This window comes from Thrips palmi, unplaced genomic scaffold (genome assembly GCF_012932325.1).
Source record: "Thrips palmi isolate BJ-2018 unplaced genomic scaffold, TpBJ-2018v1 HiC_scaffold_10, whole genome shotgun sequence".
Taxonomy (NCBI): domain Eukaryota; kingdom Metazoa; phylum Arthropoda; class Insecta; order Thysanoptera; family Thripidae; genus Thrips; species Thrips palmi.
The window spans coordinates 2,461,573-2,482,102 of record NW_023144621.1 but is presented as its reverse complement, the minus strand read 5'-3'; the positions used below and the strand labels follow the sequence as shown (position 1 = coordinate 2,482,102).

Sequence of the window (20,530 nt, the reverse complement as noted above, 5' to 3'; positions counted from 1 at the left end):
GCGGGAAGATTTTCCCCAACCCTCAAAAAAACCCAAAAAAAAGCCACTTTTCTCAGAGACCGTTCAACATTTTGGATTGAATTTTGTTTTATGAACTCACCATAATGAACCTAATAACCAGGCAAAGTTTCAACTTTCTGGGATTATTTTAAAGCCTACTTGAAAGTTTCACCAGGGTCCCCCCTTAAATGCTATGCACAATTTTGTACGAGACATCACAGTTTCTTGAGCACACGAAATTTTCGTGCAATTTTCGTCCAAAAAAACTGCACATTTTTCGCCATTTAGGTACCAAATTGTACAAAATTTTGTACATAAATTTGTACGAAAAGTTCCTGTGCCTAAGAACTGTGATGTCTCGTACAAATTTTGTACAGAGTCATTTAGTGTGTGGACTAGGTGCGCACACGATTACTAGCGTGGGGCACGACTCGGCTCTCGGCTACGCTCCTACTCGCTCGCACGCGCGCTCAGCTGGCGGCGCGGCGGTGCAATTTGACGCCTCGGAATGCGCTGGCCCGGCTTGCCCCAACGAGCGCGAGGCGGGAGGTGACAGATAAGAGAAGTGCGCCTTCAGGACCATCCGATCCGGACAGAGGGGAGCTTGAGGGCCTCACCGCGCCGGAAGGAGAAAGGGGAGGTGTTAAGGCTGAGATAAGTTACAGCTCATTTGAAAAAGGCGAAGGTTACTTTTTAGTTGCTTTCGACCACAAGAGACAACACCACTGCCACTTCGTGTCACCTTGCCTCTGAATAGCAATGAGCTGTGCCAGCCGGCGCAGATTCTAGTCGTCTCCTGCGGACCTTTAGCTTTCTGCTGTCAAGTAGATGACAAACATCGAGAGAAACTGGCCCAGTGGGCTTGAAGATCAATAGAGGTGGCTAAAACTCCAGACGCGTTTGGAGCCGCAGAGTCGCCAACAGGACTAAAACCAAATGTGTCATCGATGTGTCACCTTACGCTGGTATTTTAAGTGTAATAATGAACTCACTTCAGAAGCAATAACTTTTTTATTGCATTATTAGCGCCATGAAAAAGTTATACCTAAGTGCGTTAAATATTGAATTGAATTAGCGTATTTATCACTTTCCTTGCGCAGTTATCAATTTATCACACAATCACCGCATTATCCTCCTTATCGCAGCTATGAAACTTATCATATTAGAAATATCAGTGTATCAATGGAATTCTCGTTCGGAGAGCAATCCATTGATGGGGTCGCACGTTCGGTTCCAGTCCTGATTAACGACTCATGGAACTCAAAACGAGTCTAGAATTTCCGCCGGTGTTCTGGCCCACTATGCACCCCGATGGTCTGCAAAGATACGACCCGGAGCCGCATGAAATGGTGGCAACGTGCAAGAGTTTACCCCTCAGGTCGATTTGGGATCCACTGTTACACTCTGATTGGCACTAAGTTTTTGATTACTAGCGTATTGACGATAGTGCGCATTAACAAGCGTATTAACATTATTCTTTCTTTTAGATACATTGTTGTCAATTTCGTCTTGAGCGAGGGGGAAAGCACTCGCGTAATAGTCGGGTCACTCTGTCCGTAATATTACGCGTATTAGTGTGCGTGACTTAATAGTAGCGTAATAGCCGAAATTCTCCAAATTTGATCTAATTTAGGTTTTTTTTTATCCGTTTTCAGTTTAATCCCTATAATTTTGAGGCGTAATAGACGTAATAGTCGGGTCGCAGGTTTAAAGAGTGATTTCCCCCTCATCTTGAGCAGTCCGTGAAGCTTAATTAGTGCACAAAAACGTTATTCAACATAGATGAAATGTAGATTGAGGGAAGAGAGCGTATTGGTGCCGTGGTTCTTACCTGTATTGAGTCAGCCGGTACCCTCGCGACCCGACGCAGCCCGAACACAAACTTCTCTCACGGAGCCGCGACGCCAAACGCACGGCTGATTCACCAGCAGGACGCGCGAGTGTCAACAAGGGTCGACCGACGCGTGAGCCAACGAGCGAGAGAGCGGGACTCGAGGCTCTGGGACGCAGCAGCAGCCTTCGAGGACGGCCGCCAAGGACGCACTGCCTTGCGGTGTGTAGTGTAGTGGCGGTGTCGGGTCGCGTTGCGCCGCCGGCTCGAGGGAGGCTGGGGGTGGGGAAGTCACGGCGCGGAGGCGCGCGCGGGAGTTAAATTCAACCATCATTTCCGATTGGATGCAATCAGTGCGCACGGCGAGGGCGCGAAAAATCGGTAGTTTCGTGCACGCATGATCCGGAGAACGCAATGATTCGTGTTCAGACCAAAATATGAACTAAGGTATCCAAAAGATCTCGTGCCTAATAGCGCGCACAGTAAGAACTATACGAAGAACCGCTTTATGATACGAAGAAAATGAAGGCATTGTAAAATCTACGAAGAAATGCGAAACGCTTCGTATTACGAAGCAAATTGCTCTGTATTACGAAGCAAAATCCTTCGTAATACGAAGCAATTCTACAATGCCTTCATTTTCTTTGTAGTTTGCTTCGTAGGCTTTTAAGAGGGTGCAAGTAAGAGAGAGTGGGGGTACTTCCGGACTCTTTGTTTTTCACTGGTGTTATGTGAAGACAGCTCAAAACCTAAAGATAATCAGTTGCACATGGTAATTCCAAATCGCTAACGGAGGAGGGCAAGCCGTTTGGCTGCAGCCGCTTCACGAAATTTTAATACCATCAAAAAAGGCAAAAGCTACATCTCTACACTACAAACCTAACTGTCTACTTCTACTAAGTACACACAATTTTCACGTTTCCATCTTTACATGACCTGCACAGTTTCTACTACTTTAATCACTGCGTTTTAATGCTGCAAATAACTATTCTTTCCGTCGCTGCCTGGTGGGTCTGACTACACCTCCAATTCAGCGTCGAACTGCAGCAGCACGACGATGTAGGTGCAGAAGCACCCCGACACCTGCATAACAAGTGAGAGAAGGATGAAGTCATGACACTATGGCGTTGAGAAAAGACTGACAGGGGTATGCGACGTCTGTAAAGCCCTTCGGAGATTATTGTGGATAAACCTGTTACGTTTAGGTGCACAGAATAAACGTTAATAAATTTACCAACTTTTCCCGTTTTATGGCAGTAGCTACGCGCATTTACGAATGCTTGCAAGTTTTCACTTTAAAACGCACACTTGGCAAGTACGACACGACACGCTTTCGAACATACTACTTGGCATTTGACTTGTATTTATGCACTATATTTGCGAATAAGTTCATCTGATACTAATGATCGGCCTCCTGCCTAAAGGATATTCAAAATAAAATTACATTCACTTGACGGCCCTTCGTATGAATTTTTCTTTGAGTTAGGAATATATGGCGTGTCAAAATGTATCGTAGAATATCAAACAGCTAAAGAGCAGGTACCGTACCACTTTCATCGTTGTTTTGTCGAGGTAGAACATGCCGCACACATCAAAGCGCCTGTGCTGACGCCGCATAGAGTAGACAAAACATTTCACCTGAACATAATAAACACACAGATAATGATGTGTTTCGTGCAGACTGAGGTCACTTTGGGTTGTTTGGGAGGCGAGTATAATTATTTCTTCAGGTGGATTTGGGTACTTTTGCTTCGACACACCATCCGCAATGACCACACTAAATGTCATGGGACTTTTTTTGTCCCATGAATGATGCAATTTTAAGTACATCCGGTGGTGATGCAATTTTGTGTCCGCCCGGAAGGACAAATTGTCTAGTGAAAGTACAATTTGCAGCAGGCGTCAGACAAATTGTGTCCCCACGGTAAAAACGATACCTGGGATTCCCAGGAGCCCCATGTTATAAGGTATAGGAGTTTCCAGGAGATTCCTGGGATTCCCAGGAAGCGTTTTTACCGTGCCTAGACGGGAGCAAAATTGTATCAGCGTTGGATGTGCTTAAAACTGCATAAATCGTGGGACAAAAAAAAGTCCCATGACACTTAGGGTGACGTTACAAACTCTCAATTATCTGATATTTTAATTTTTAGTGCAGAAATATTTTGGGGGCCTTCCGAAAGTGATGTTTGAAGTTGAAAAAGAGACGGGTCAGACCGAAAACAAAAAGGGCTCCTAATCCACATCCCTACAAAAAGACGATCGTAGAAATTACTTGCTCTAACTACTCCAAGATCAAAAAATCGAAGCAGCCTTCTCAAATTAGAACAAAGCTTTGCAGGGGAGGTGGTACATGAGGATTAACATACCTCGTCCTTGGACTGGCCCGACAAATCAGGTTCCTGCGCCAAATATCCTAGAAGAACGTTGGATATTCGAGTGTGCTGTAAACACAATTCTGTGGCGGTTAACTGTGATTCCAAACGTCAGTCGTGTTAAGTCAATTTTCTGGCGCGGAGCAGCCAGAGCGCCGTCCAGGAACAGTTTCTAGCGACTAAAATTTTCCTTAGTGGAACTTTACGAATCTTTGAGTTACGGTAGACTGTTGTCTTTCCTCCAGCTATTTCGTGTACCTCACTGAGAATGAAAGGGTAAGAGTCATAACCGGGACTGAAATTTGGGGTGAGTGCGCACAATCTTGATCGTACTCTCGGGAGCAGGACAGCTCGTCCCGACCAACTCGCCCACGTCCCACTCGTCCCGAACCTATCTCGACCCGGGCCATTTTTCCAACTCGTCCCGAAACATGGTTGGTCCCAGCCTGGTTCAGCCATGATGGCCGTCCAGGCTGGTTACTAGTGCATACAGCACAGCGTGGTGAAGCTCACACACTAAATCATTACGGAGTTATTTTGTGCAGAGCTTTTGTGCAGAAATGAACATGCCTGGGGCGGATCTTCGTGGACTTAAAGATCTACAGTGGGTCGGGCCAACAAAGACATGAATGCTCGAGGGCGCTCCAACAAAATCTGCTTTTGGGTCAGCACTCCAAATCCAGTGGCAAGTTTCCTCGCCACTGGAGTGGCGTCTTTTCCAAAGCGCCAAAATTTGGCGTTCCCATCCCTGGTTTCCGGATTCCATGCCAAACTTTGGCGTTCCACAGAGAGCGCCAAAATTTGGCGTTCCATTCCCCAGAGCACCACAGACCAGAACGCCAAAAATTGGCGCTGCAAAAGAAATGCAATAATTTGGCTTGGAAAGCAATACCCGTTCACAGAAAAATAAATGTGCATACAATAGTTTTCAGTGCTTAGGATCCCCAGTTCAAATCACAGCAATTATACTATGAAAAGTAGAACTGGACCAGTAAAATACAAGACCTGCATCTGTATTTTCAGGTTACGTGTCAATGCCGCTGACCAACTATTGAATCACTTTGGTTTGGCCAGCGATTCCTGAGACACTTGGAAAATGGTACTCACATCAACACAAAAAGCTGGATATCACTTAGTCACTCTCTCTTGATAAGGGGTTGACACAGCAAGGGGTCTCAGTCCATTCTCAAATCAGGAAGACTTCAGCTAGCCTCAGAGCCTTAGCCTGGCCCTGCCGCATCACACCGCTCCCTCTTCAAAATCTTCCTCAGAACAGCACTTGAATAGTTTTGAAATGGCCCGAGAGCACTCAGGCCTTTCGAAAGTACTGCGACACGATAAAACATGACAGACACACACTATCGTTGACCGTGGCGAGACGAAATGCACACAAAAGTAACAATTTGAATGTTTCGTTTGTCTTAGAGAAGTAGCCGTGTTTACTGTTTTTGTTGTTTTGCTTTTGTTGATTGCTTATGCGCCCTACCTGTTGAGTGCGAATAAAACGTGGAGGGTGAATAACATGTTATTCGCATGCAATATGTTATTCACCATCCACGTTATTCACCCTCCATGTTATTCGCACGCAATATGTTATTCACCCTCCAAGTTTTATTCGCACTCAACAGGTAGGGCGCATAAGCAATCAACAAAAGCAAAACAACAAAAACAGTAAACATGGCTACTTCTCTAAGACAAACGAAACGTTCAAATTGTTACTTTTGTGTGCATTTCGTCTCGCCACGGTCAACGATAGTGTGTGTCTGTCATGTTTTATCGTGTCGCAGTACTTTCGAAAGGCCTGAGTGCTCTCGGGCCATTTCAAAACTATTCAAGTGCTGTTCTGAGGAAGATTTTGAAGAGGGAGCGGTGTGATGCGGCAGGGCCAGGCTAAGGCTCTGAGGCTAGCTGAAGTCTTCCTGATTTGAGAATGGACTGAGACCCCTTGCTGTGTCAACCCCTTATCAAGAGAGAGTGACTAAGTGATATCCAGCTTTTTGTGTTGATGTGAGTACCATTTTCCAAGTGTCTCAGGAATCGCTGGCCAAACCAAAGTGATTCAATAGTTGGTCAGCGGCATTGACACGTAACCTGAAAATACAGATGCAGGTCTTGTATTTTACTGGTCCAGTTCTACTTTTCATAGTATAATTGCTGTGATTTGAACTGGGGATCCTAAGCACTGAAAACTATTGTATGCACATTTATTTTTCTGTGAACGGGTATTGCTTTCCAAGCCAAATTATTGCATTTCTTTTGCAGCGCCAATTTTTGGCGTTCTGGTCTGTGGTGCTCTGGGGAATGGAACGCCAAATTTTGGCGCTCTCTGTGGAACGCCAAAGTTTGGCATGGAATCCGGAAACCAGGGATGGGAACGCCAAATTTTGGCGCTTTGGAAAAGACGCCACTCCAGTGGCGAGGAAACTTGCCACTGGATTTGGAGTGAGAACGCTCCTTCCTCTTTCTGCCTTCCTAAGAAACTGTAATATTGAAAATGAAAGCTTTAACTCAGTGGCTGCATACTGGGTTTCAAGTTTGGAATCAGGAAGATTCCTAAAAGCAGATATGTTTTTTTGGTGCACCCTAGAAAACTTCTGTTTTTGTTGTCACAACGCGATGCACTTGTTCATAGGACCCGTCGTAAAATACAAGCCAATACCAATCAATTTTTCAAAATATATTATTATTGGGACGATTTAGGACGGGGACCACTTGGGTTGGAACGGGATAACCCCGGGACGTATGCCGGGTACGAGTCGGTCAGGACGAGTTGTCCTAGACCCGTACTCACAGCAATATCACTAGAAAAAACGTTTCATGTCATGGAAAGCGAGAATAATGATGGAAGTTCGTAATTCCATATCGCATCAATGGAGACGTCGTATGTTTGACCCGTGACTTGCATCAAAATGCAACACTTCTGAACTGTTGCATGTTGTAAACTTTGCGGGCCGAAAAAGGCCTTTATTTGTGCGCACTCACATATCCTTCGGTAGCCCTCATTGCTTTGATATTGGTGTTTGTTTCAAACTGCCCCTGTTCCAAACTGCTCCACCATCCCTTACTCGCGAAATGTGCGAGGTTCAGTGTCTAGGTTTTGGTCCGCACGGTAAAAACGGTTCCTGGATTTCCCAGGAGCTCCCTGGAAATCGCCTATGTCTCTGCCATAGGCTTCCTGGGAAAACCAGGTTCCGTTTTTACCGTGCGAGGCCGAGGCATGGAAGCTGGGGAGGCTCGGGCTGAGGCAATGTACACTGCTCAGAAAAATACTGGGCCAGTAGCTCATGATTTAACGACAATTTTGATACGAAGCAACGCAAAAATGTGACGGTAGGGAAGATTCAGCCTGCGTGATGCGTTCTGTGCGCAATCACGGGTATCAGTTCGCAAGTGAAACAAAACCGCGGCCACAGCTAGGCCGAAACAGAGCCCGGTGCCTCTGCCACCAGGACCGCGGCCGCGCACACCCAAGCTTGACCTGGCCCTGAGCTGAAGCAAAGCTGTTTTATATGTTCACCTTCGTGACGTCAAATCATTTCGGTAATCAAATCGTTTTTAACGCAAAACTTGAAATTTTAACTTTATGTATTTCTAAATTTATGGTATACACACAAGTAGATTCAACTTCCCAGGGTACTACACTGATTTCCGTTTCCTGAGACACAGCGACCCATGTAGCTTCGAACACGGTGCAAACCAGGCCAAATTGCGTTCAATAACTGTCAAAAACCCTGTGCTCAAACCCTAGTGTGGCCATGGGACACTGGCTATCACTGGGCAAAAGGTGGCCATCACTGGGCAAACTGTACTGATATTTTGGTCAATTTTTTCTTAAAGAATAAATTTTATATTGCTGCCTTTCAACCTTGGGAACCTTTACTCTATCCTTCTTCTATGTTCCTGAAAATTTTCATACCAGTACCACGTGTGGGACACTTTGTAAAGGGGTTAAAGGCGCATCAGTGCGCTAAAAGTGGCCATCATTGGGCACCTTACCCAGGGTTGCCACGCTTTTGGGATTTCGGATTTCCCTGACATTTCCAGGTTTTTCAGAGGCAATTTTTGTCATTTTCCCTGACATTTTGGCCAATTTTTCAAGGGAGTTGTCGCGCTTGGAAAGGATATCCCATCCGGCGGATGGGCACTTTTTGACTTTTTGGCAAGAAAGTTGAGATTTTGACCTGTCTTCCACAAATTTCCCTGACATTTCCAGGTTTTCCCGGTTCTCCCTGACATTGTTTCATTTTCCCTGACAATTCCAGGTTTTCCCGGTTTTCCAGGTGCGTGGCAACCCTGCTTACCCTGAAAAGTTTACGTCGCCTAAACTATTGTATGAGTCAACGCCCTTTCAGCTCACCTCGTCGTCAGCCCACTGGGATGCGGAGCACCAGACTGCGAGCAAGCTGCATAAGGTTAGGCCGAGCGAGATGGGAACGGAGGTTCGCCACGACTCTAATTCCCCTCCAATGAAGCATTTGACCCCGTGTGCGAGTACAAGCACGGCCCAGTAAAAGTGGTAGACGATCTGAAAAGAAAAGACTTCATTACAGTACACTAATTGGAAGAAACGAATTTCTCGTAGCTTACACCTTGACATAGGACTTCTTTTGTCCCACGATTTATGCAATTTTAAGCATATCCGACGCTGACGCTGATACAATTTTGCTCCCGTCTGGGGACACAGTTTGTCTGACCCCTGCTGCAAATTGTACTTTCACTAGACAATTTGTCCCCCCTGGCGGACACAAAATTGCATTACTACCGGATGTGATTAAAATTGCATCATTCATGGGACAAAAATAGTCCCATGACATTTAGTGTGTCTATCCTCACTCCTCTCCCCTCCCGCCCTCCTGGGAACCCTGCTCCGAGTTGCTGTTCGACCGGTCAGCATCCACCAAGCCTCAGTCTCGCAACTATAAGTTTCATTCCCAAAAATCTCAATCATTGTCAAAACGACAATGGTGACGAGGAATGTCCGCGTCGAACTCCTACTTGAGGTGCTTGGCCTTGAGGTGTGTTGGCGTTGTCCCCCCTCCCGCTAACTTGATACTTTAAGCATTTGAAAAGGGACAATAAAGCTAGAGATGTGCGAACATGTTCGGCTCCGAACGAACACGAACGAACCGAACACATAATTAGTTCGATCGGTAACGAACATTTAGTGCTCGGACACGAAATGTTCGTAAAATTATTGTAAGGTGCGTTCTAGTCTGAACAACGACCCGATACACTACACGGACACGTTTGAACAAGCAGCGCAGAACCGGGATTCTATGCATGTCGCTCGACAAGTTTCGTGTCCCGTAAACCAGGGTAACTTGAGACAATATTTCATGTTTTTTGGACCGTGTGTCCACAACACTTCTCTCACCAACCCGAATCCCAACTATGTTTAATTTCACATGATTAAATTCGGTTTGGACCCCATGAATTTTTTGAGGGTCACCTAAACTGAGAGTACCGTCAAGGGGGGCACTGCAAAAAAAATCCATCTTAATTTTAAGAAACTAGTTTGTGAAGCAGTTTACAAAGATTTTTTGCTATTAAAAGTAAGAAACTTTCTCCTCTTAAAACTAATGACAAAGTTTTTAAAATTCATAGATTATGGTTTATTAAAATTCATAAACAAATTTGACTAAAGTGGGAGAAAAGAACCTCTATACCGACGTCCGATTTCGAGTGTGGATGTCAGAATTCTGATATGCATCTTACATCGTGTCACATTACAGTGTTGATTGTCAAAAATTATTCAAGGCACGAAGACCTGATACTTATATGTCTTCCATCTTCCGACTGTGCCTCAACAGAGGAGGTGCCTGGACCTAACCTAATGGCCGACAGCAGACGTCAGCGAGTGGCAACATGGTTGTGCGTTTTTCTCAACTTCAGTGGAATATTTTGTTAAAAAATTTGAGCTAGCGGCTAGAGAAGACATTTACTAAGGCAACAGATGGTATCATTTGCCAAAAGAAGTTCTTTTAGAAATACAAATAGGAAATTCTTAATCGGGAACGGACACGGCGCTCTAAGCGCCACCTAGCGGCAGGTCTGTGAAACCTGACCTTGAACCCAGCGGCTGACTGTGGGTCATACCGTGTGAGAAGTGGCTTGTCGACAGTTTGCGTGAAGTAATCAAACTAAACCTTCGGTTTACGTTGAATGTGACAGCTATCACTGAAGCGTTCAATTTTAACCTCAATCAGTTAGTTTCAGAAATCTAGTTATGAAAAGTCATCAGTCATGTGGATTTTAAGAAACCAATTTTTACTTTTGGCAGGCAATCTTAATTTTGACAACCCAGTTCCTAAGTTTTAAAAGTGAATTTGAAATTTACCAACTATTTATTACTTTTCATTTTAGTTTTCGTAAATGTAATAAAGTATAGCACTTTTCACAAACTTTTCTGAGTTTTCACATCATTTCAAAATGTTATTAAATTTAAGACATTTTCATGTCTTAAATTTCAGAATTTTTTTTTGCAGTGGTAACTTGGGACAGTCTGCCGCCCTGTACAGATTGTTGGTGCTGCCATTCAGCAACGGGGGTTCCTGGCGTCAAACCCGCGGCAGGGTTTTGTTTTAGAGGCCTCAAGGCATGCGCGGAAAGGTGGAAGAGGTGCATAACATCACAATTGGTATTTGAGAAACTGGAAACTACATAATAGGGTTTTTGACAAATATGTCAATCATTGACAAGTTGACCCTAAGTGCAAGGAGTGAAATGCAGATTTGGCCGATTAGTCTCTCTGGGTTGTTAGGTCATACACAGACAATAACGTTCGCAAAAGGGCGTTGATTTCAGTTTACCCGTCTTCGGTCCAGACGTCAATTCATCAAAAATCGAAATTTTACGGGGTAACTTGGGCCAGTCTTTTCCTCATGTTTCCAGCTGTCCTAGCCTTCTAGGAGTTGACTGACCCGGTCCCTGACATAACTTAAACTTCGGATTTTACGCTGATGATGGAAAGAGATGCCTTGCTCTGCAGTTTTGTCTTCTGGTAATCCATATTTAGAAATTTTCAGAAAATGCTTGGATAATACCAGTAGAAAAGAGAGTTCCACGTAGAGCCCTAGATATAGTCCAATATCGGTCCTACAATAGTTCCCAGGCCTGAATTCTTGGTCTACATGTTGTTTCTTAAATTTATTACATCCATTAACATCAATAGATGCATGGAAATGTAGCTAATTACCTACTGTCCCAAGTTACCCCCGGTCATGGGGGTATCGTAGTGCAAATTTAGAATGTTGAAATAATAGGGTTGAAAGACACCACAGTCATTTGGGCCCCAACAAGACGTGTTTCGAGTACCAAGGAAGACTTGTTACACTTCTCTAAAATTGTTAAATTTACCACAATTGAAAAATCGTTATAGAACTGACCAGCTTGGTCCTGACCCGCCGTTCAAACGCTTAATCGTCTTTCCAAACAAGTCTGAAAAAAGTGCTAGGGCAGTTTTGACTTCCGAATGTGCCGAGCCAGGTGGCAGCTCCAAAAAGGTGCCCGGGTGGAACGAACTGTAGTCAAATCTACAATTTTAAAATGCATCTACAACTCTACAATAACTGCACTGCGAGAAAAGATCACGGTAAATCCTGTACTGATTACTCCAGACTTCACCGTACTTTTTTTAACGGGCAATGCCGTCGTGTTTTTACAGGCAATGCCGTACGTTTTTTTACAGGAAACGCCGTACTTTTTTTACAGGGAATCCCGTTCATTTTTCCCCGGCAATCCCGTACTTTTAATACCTATCAAAAACTGCTATAATTTTGTTCAGTCGGTTGACCCTCTTTTTCCAAGTTCCTGATGTACGCAACTGCTGAAGTCGGACTCCTGGACCCCTCTTCCGACCACTCGTTGGAAAGGTCTTGACGAGACCTATTGAAAGGTGCAATAAAATTTTTCAGTCGGTCGACCCCCTTTTTTCAAGATCCTGATGTGGACACTTCTTGGAAGCGGCCTTTGTTGGGACCAGATCTGGTCTTTCCTACGGCATGGACTGTGCGGAAGAACGGTAACTACTGTTAAAAGACTACGGAATATTTTGTAAAACAAGTACGGTAAATACTGTAGACTGTACGGAGGATACTGGTTTTTGAAGTACGGTAAAGTTTGGCAAAAAAATTATCCAGGATTTACCGTAATTTTTTCTCAGAGCGTGTACTGCATCTGGACTCAAATTGAAGTTTATCTAGTGTTACAAATGGCAGGCTGCATACAAAAAAATATATACTTAGACTGCAGTTGGACTTATGTAGATACAGCAGTTTAACTGTAGTGAAACTACAGTTAAACTACAGTTAACTACAGTTTTCTTGCAAATGAACTGGTAGTTTTTTGTAATACTGCAGTCGAATCTGCAGTTTTGACTACGGTCATCTCTCGTTTTAAAAATAGCAGTTAAAACTGGAGTTGCGAAGTATCTTTTAACTATAGTTTTAAAATTTATTTTTTAAAACTTTATTCCTTGTTCTTCGGGAACTCTCTCCCACCCACCCAACTCCCTTCTCCTTCGTTACTCAACGACTTTTGATGATGAAAGTTGAAGGCGGTGATGGTATTCGAACGACGGTCCTCCGGGTCGTGGAGCGGAGGACTTGACCACTACGCTGGCAGGCGGGCGTGTCCGGAGACGTGCACGACCCGGACCACATGACAAGACCCCCTCTCGTGACCCACTGATCAGGCAGTGCAGTTCAACTGCAGTTTTAATGCAGTTTAACCATAGATAATGTGCACTTGGCTATCACAATTTCTACGCAAACACGCGTTTTATACCGTAAGCCTCACAATTTTATTAGTGGATAATTTTTATAAACGAAAGGGCCAAAAGAATCCGTATTAGAACCGCTGCCGTTGCTTTATCTTAACGAATTCCGCGCAACTGACTGAACACCAATATTCTGGTTATTCAAACACACAAAAGGAACTAAATTTGGAGAATTTGGTGAAATTATTTGGAATTGGGACAAAATAGAACACTGATTTGGCTGAACTATGAAGTTGCTTACACAACTGCAAAAAAGGGCAACCAAAATTGTAGTCAAACAACAATTTAATTACACTCCCGAAGTGTGCTTGCTTTTTGCAAACGGAAGTACAATTTAAGTTCCGACTACACTGGAGTTAAAACCGTATTTAAGAACTGCACGTGAGACTGCAATTTAACTGTACCTGTACTGCTGTTGAAAATGCCCTCTATACTACGTTTCGATCTACAGAGTTAAACTACATTTAAAGTACTTTTAAAACTGGCGTTTCTGAACTGCAGTTTATGACTGTAGTCTGCACTCAGTCAAAACTGCACTCCCTTCCGCCCGGGTGGAAAAGCAGAAGTGTCTGAAGTTACCCTTGCTGTCTCAAGTTACCCCGGTTTAAGGTCCCTTCTAAAAAATTATAATGATAAAGACAAATCATAGCGATTATTTTGCGGAAGCATATGAGAACTGAAATGAACCAATCTTTACATTTTAGTCCACATGGTAGTATTTCTTGTTAAGAGGACTGTTCCAGCCTTGATCGTTCGGATTCAAACAACATTGTGTTCGGTTCGGTTCGTTCGAAAAAAAGTGACGCGTTCGGTTCGGTTCGAATTAAGTTTTAAATTTCCTGTTCGTGTTCGTTCGGATTCAAACACAGCCTGTTCGCACATCTCTAAATAAAGCCTCGCCAGTCTGTCAGGGTCACCTTGAAAAGATTGTACACCGTGAACACGGCGTTCAGCATCATAATCATATCCAGCAGGGAGCGTTGACGCACTCTCATGGACCGCCAACGGTGTGCCAAGTTGACCTCTGAAAAGAAAAATATTAAAAGAAAATTTCAATGCTAATTGCATTTTTAATTTCTCGGCGTTTTACTTTATTTTTCTTGGTGAATTAAATTTAGACGGGTGGCACGATGGGTCCGCGCCATTAGTGTGTGTTTTTTTCTTTTTTTTTTTTTTTTTTTGGGGGGGGGCAAAAAAACAATTGCAAACCCCCTCCTCTTGACCCCTAGATAGCCGCCTGAAAAGTAGGCAAAAGCAACACTTTGACCCTGCAAGGAGGCAAAAAGTGCTACCCCCCCCTCCCCCCTTTTCGTTTTTATATCAATGAAAGACTAAGGCCTTCCACGCGTAGTTTGTGTGCCGTTGTTTTACCAGTGACGTGCCTGAAAAATACTCCCTTGGCTGCATCGATGACGGCGAAGACCTTCCACACGCACAGGAGCACCTTCTTGTTGCCACCGCCGAGGAACGCGGTGCACTTCCAACCTGCGACCATGTTGCAAACGAGCAACACTCGTTAACATTGAGATTCAATATTTAAGTAAAAATGTTCTTTGGCTGAGTTGTAACTTTTAGTCGTTGGCTGAACGACAGCGAAGCCCGTTACTCGACACGGTAAAAACGGTTCCTGGTTTTCCCAGGAACCGCCTGAATACTGCCTAGGTCTTCGCCATAAGGCTCCTGGGAAAACCAGGTACAGATTTTACCGTGCAACGAGGTTTCACAAGGTAGGTGTACGCCAGACCGTGTCTTTTCGTAATGTCGTCTTGTCGCCATGCTGCGCCAGTTCCGAAAATCCACGCCTGGCATTTACACCTACCTTGGCCTGCGGCGCTGATGTGCCTTCGGCCGGCTCCTTTCCCAGACATCGGCACACTAATCGACGCGATTGCGATCCGGACGGTACAGCGTTTGGCTTTTACATTAATGCAGGGAAGGGGTGGTCGAAAACACTATTTTCGAAATCTTCAACGTTGGATGGCGCATTTTTCAGCTGGAGGGCTTTTCCCGAACGGTGTTCGCCAGTGAACTGGAAGTCGGGCGAAGCAGCCAGCGAGGGAATATCTCCGGCGAACGATGCACCGGGTGAGTGAGTGCACAAGTAGGCGCTTGATAGCGCTGTGTTCGAACGCCCGGGACACCGCGAGATGCCGCGAGCGAACCAAGCGACTGTAGGGAATGAACAGCGCGATGAAGAAACAGGCTGAACGACGAAGGGATGCTGTCCGTGATCAGGCCCTGCATCGTGGTCGCGATTCGCCCAGTCTTCGTCCGCAGCGGATGAACGTTCGCTCGCTGGATGTTTGCGTTCACCCATTAAATCGTGGTTCACCCGTTCGTACACGAATGAGTTTGCCCGCTGTTCAACTGCTGATCACTCGACGATTCGTTCGATTCCGCTACATCCGCTGTTCGCAAGTCCGGTCGTTCTCCGTGTAACGTTCGTTCACCTGATCATATTTCCGGTTTATTTTTACAGTTCGGGAGGAGCCCTCCTGATTCCGATAATGCACTTGGTTTTGGAAAAGAAGTAAAAGTAAGGGCACTACCGGCTCTAAAACACGAATTTTCAAGGCTAGTAGTGCCCTCAATTTTTCGTCTTTACCAAACCATAGCACATATTCGGAATCAAGTTTGAACTAGTCTGGATTTTGTTCCTCTTGAAATTTTATCAACTTCCGTTCTAGCTCTTCTTGGAAGTATCGTATTGCAGTATTTTCTGATATTATTTGAAAAACCACATTAAATCATGAAGGACTCTAGGATGTACGACAACCTCTACACTGAGAAAACCATACAACTACACTGGTGGAACAAAGGCATTAAAATTATGCCCTTTAAGGGCGTAAACGATTTACGACCTTGAACGGCATAATTCGTTAATGCCTTTGGGGAGGGCATTAAAATTTTGCTTGAAATTCCTACACCTTAAGAGTATTTATACCCTTGAGGGCGTAAGTTTTATGCCTTTATTTTAACAGTGTACAATGTTATTGTTGATGGCCTTCTTTTCGTTTTCTGCAGTCCAGCGAAACTTACTTTTTCCTCTAATGCAGCAGTTGAAAGGACTGCTTCCCGATGCTGCTTGATAAGCATTTCGCAGTCCATCCGTAAGTCCGCGACGAGCATTGCAAGAAAGATCGCAGGTCCCAGAAACATGATTAAAGTTGCCTGTTGAATTCACAAAAATAAATTACGACAAGAAAGAAAATGGATTTTTCTCTTTAGAAACATGCAGACGCAAGAGATCTCTTAACTCAAAGCTTCAAATGAAGGCTGCCTTTGACTCCAAAGACGTTTGTGGAAATGTGCTAACAGTCAAGTTCGAATTTGAACGAACACTTTCAACGTCCAAAGCCTTCGCACGAACACAACTGAACAATTACAAAGTTTTCTCGAACCCATATATTTTGGTTCAGATTCGATTGAAGAGGAAGTGTCACTAAACAATTTCGAGAAGTATTGGGGTGCCAGAAAATGGATACAGATTTTCATACATATAATAGAATAGGGTACTTCGGAGGAAACCTAGACCGGAAGTCAGCGACAGAACCGGAGAAACAAAAGAGCGTCGCGCGGCCGTGCTGAGCGGTGGTGGGGGCCGGAATAGGCAGAGTGGGGGTAGCATGCGCGCGCCGCCTTCACCCCCACTCCGCCGATTTCGACCCCCACCACCGCTCAGCACGGCCGCGCGACGCTCTTTTGTTTCTCCCTTTCTGTCGCATACCTCCGGTCTAGCCTTTCTCCGAAGTACCCTATTCAGATGGCAGTTTGAAGTTATTCCTTTGAACTTTTCCGATCGAACCTCGTAGAGGTAAGTTTTTCTGTATGTTTTCTGACGTCACGTACGAGGGCGCGCGTTTGGGGCCAAACTTAATCCGCTCTAAGTTCCGTGGGACAGACGTGCCCCACTTCACACATTCCCCCCCCCCCAATACGCTGAGAAAATGATCCAGAAAGCGGAAGAAGGGAATAACTCGACTTATCTCCAAATTGAGTTTTTATTATGTCGTTGTGCCTTAAAATGGTTTGCATCATTGCACTAAATTACTTAACTCAATTCTTAGCAGTTAAAGAGAAAATGCACTTCGAAAAAAGATGTAACTCAACTTGACCCCTTTTTACACTCACAATTTAGCGGAAAATGGAATCATCTCAACCAAAGTCAACATGACTCCGTTCAACGTATTGTTGATAGGAGACAACTCAACTTGTGTTTTTATGAATCCATTGTAAAAAGAATCAAGTCAACTTACACCCCTTTAATTTTAAGAACTTGAACGGAAAAAAGAGCTAAGTCCAAAAAATGCACTAGAGGAACCAACACACTCTGCTGACTATAGTTCCACTTGACATGTCTCCAAATTCCACTTCGCTTAAGAAATGTAAGTTGAGATGACTCTATTTTCCATTTCAGCGGAAAGTGATAAGTCTCAGATATCCTATACGCAGTGACTTGACACTCCTGATGTTTATCTCAAAATTTAACTTACGTTTTTTTAACTTGTTATCATCTGTAACATTCCATTGTTCAGTTTTAGATTTCCCTGCTAACAGTTTTTTGTTGCTCCTGAAAAATGGTCAAAATGGAGTTATCTCCTTCTTCCGCTTCCTGGATCAAATTTGAGTCGTCACTTCACGACAATTTCAAGGCTAATTTTACTTGCAACAATGTCATCAAAACAATTGATGATATTGTTGTCACGCCCATGGAATAAGTATCGGAGGTTTGATGAAAATGTCATCAATTGCATAATCTGAAAGTGACGAAAATATCATCCACGTTTTTGTCATAAAGTGACAACAAATTTTCATAGTGCACTGTGCCAAATAGTTTAGTGGCACTTCCTTTTCGATCGAGTCTGAACAAAATCTATTCGTTCGAGAGAACTGTGTTCAGTTCTGTTGGTTCGAAGGCTTTAGACGTTGGCAGCGGGAGACTGTCCCGCGCTTTCAACTGCAGTGTGGATATGCAACGACCACCAAACAAGCGATACTTTTCTCATGGTGTTATACGATTAACATTACCCTCACTCTAAATGTACTTGCACAATTTCGTGCGTGATCTTAGACAACTTTTGACGGGCGGACTTTTGCGTATACATTTGTACCAGGTGGGTCACGGACCCCGTGTGAAATGGTTACTATGCAACCCGCTCGGAGCCCTGCATCCGGGCTTGCCTATGCGGCAGTCGGCGGGCGGACGGGAGGACTAGGGGTGCCACCCGTCTTGCCCAGCCCCAGTTGTCGTTCCGCGAACACCTCGCGGCCTCCGCGAGGGCAGTCCGCGGATTCCGCGAGTCCTGCCGCGGGCTTCGCGAGTCCTCGCGGGCGTTCCGTGTCCTCGCGGCCTGCCCTCGCGAAACCCGTGAAAGGACTTGCGAAGTCCGCGAGAGGACTCGCGAGACCCGCGGCGGACTGCCCTCGCGGAGGCCGCGAGGTGTCCGCGGAACGACAACTGGGGCTGGGCAAGACGGGTGGCACCCCTAGTCCTCCCGTCCGCCCGCCGACTGCCGCATAGGCAAGCCCGGATGCAGGGCTCCGAGCGGGTTGCATAGTAACCATTTCACACGGGGTCCGTGACCCACCTGGTACACAGAAACATGTACAAATTTGGAAAATAAACACGTCTGAGTTAAATTGTTCTAAAATAGTACAAATGAGTGAAGTGCGCACTTTGCAAGTGTCGGATTTCCCCCGGCACTGATCCTACTTGAAAATCTCACCTCCATCCAGAGCCCAACAAAGGAATCCCAGTGCATCAGATCGAATGCGATGTCTGAAGAGGATGCTTTACGTGCTAATGCCCCTGCAATCCACACAATGCTAAAGGCTTCTGCGGCGACTATGAATAAAATAAAAACCTGAAACCAGGCAACATAGCGATCATAAAATACTACCACTTCCGACTAATGGTTGATTTTCAGCTCTATTCGGGATTCCAAACTAGTGCATTGCAAATTCAAGCGTGAGACAGTCTCACACTACCAAGTGCGAACCGCTAGGTCTCTCACCCAACTCTCACCCATAGAAGTGTGAGACTCAGATGCTTCACACTTGCTTGCCTGGTCCTGTGTCATTCAACCACGGGGGACCATACACTGTGGCAAAAAGGTACGGAAAATTCTGTTAATTTTTTTGCCAGGATTCTCCGTAGCCCTCTTATCAATATTCTCCGTAGGCTCTTACAATATTCTCCGCAGGGCCGTACAGTATTCTCTGTAAGTCTGCAGTCTTCTCCGTAGGACGTGGAAGACTGTATTGTCGTACGGAGATAACTGTAAGGTCCTACGGAGAATACTGTGCGGTCCTACGGAAAATACTGTAAGAGCCTACGGAGAATATTGATAAGGGGGCTACGGAGAATTACCACAAGCTGTTTACAGAATTTTCCGTAGCGTTTTACCACAGTGTAGGCAGCAAGCGTGCGAAAACCGGCGTCTCACTCTTGAGAATTTGAAACACAGTGGTTCGCAGTTCGCACTAAATAGTGGGACACTTGGATTTGCAGTGTGGGTCATTCTACAGAAATGTTACAATTTCGAGGTTCGAACCGAGAAAAATTAAAAGTTGTCCGATTTCATTCATATTGGGCTTGTTTTTCTTGTTTCGGCATGCAGAATGCGAAACGATGTCAAGCGTCACACTTTTCGAGAAAAAATTTCTGTACCCCTAAAATCATAGGGGAAATGTCTACGGAGTTTACATAAATTGACGCCTACGGAGTATACATTTTGAAGCAAATACCTGGATTGCAGCCGTTTGAGTTGGAACAGTAGAACGCGCATACACAGCTGACTAAAGGACCACCAAAGCATTGTTTTTATCCACATTTCGAAAGTTTGACGCACAGGGGATCCGCGACAAATCGGGTACGGAGTTTACATACAAAAAAAATGCGCGACCCCCTTTTTGAAATTTGGGAACCAATAAGATGCTAGCCATTGGACTCACATCCTTCAAACTTGGAGGCTAGATGTGTTTTTTCATCCGGAATCCATTGCAGCCTTCAGATTGAGGCTGCGACTTCCCGTTTGTCTCCTGTAGTGCCAAACTCGTTACAGTGCACATGTGGATTTTAGGGAAGTAAAAACTTCGGGACAAAAGTTAATTCTGTGCAGGCACAAAGCTTCAAACTTTTTAGTAAAGTCAGCGGCGTTAAGTTAAAGTATGAAAGTGCCTTAGCAAATAGAGCCGTCGGGAATGATTGTCCTGCGTCTCGTTTAGACATACGAGAGGCGCAAACTTAGTGAACTACGCATCGGGACAGCTACGGAGTTTACATTTTGCACCTTCCGGAGGCCACAGCCATCTGAAAACCTCAGAAACTTTCAAACCCAATAGCATGGGGGTAAACAACTCGAGATAATCATTGTACGCCCATGTGGTAATCTTTGATAATCAGCGAATAATCATAATATTCAAAATAATCATTGAAAATCGCAATAATCTTAAATAATCTAAATAATCTAAATAATCATAATAATCGCAATAATCACATGTAATCAGAGCATATTTTCGGGTAATCAGTGAAAAACAGTGGTAATCAGA

General features: G+C 44.6%; 1 protein-coding gene across 1 annotated transcript in view; it reads right to left on the bottom strand.

Moving 5' to 3' along the window:
* LOC117654363 overlaps positions 1-14,004 on the bottom strand; it is a 19,262-nt gene extending 5,258 nt beyond the window's left edge. The window contains exons 1-3 of the mRNA XM_034400964.1: positions 13,897-14,004; positions 8,561-8,728; positions 4,198-4,272 (exon numbers count right to left, since the gene is read on the bottom strand). Of these exons, the coding sequence (XP_034256855.1) occupies positions 4,198-4,272; positions 8,561-8,728; positions 13,897-13,974 (321 nt within the window). The 5' untranslated portion in view covers positions 13,975-14,004. The remainder of the gene's footprint in view (positions 1-4,197; positions 4,273-8,560; positions 8,729-13,896) is intronic.
* Between the last annotated feature and the right edge of the window lie 6,526 nt (positions 14,005-20,530).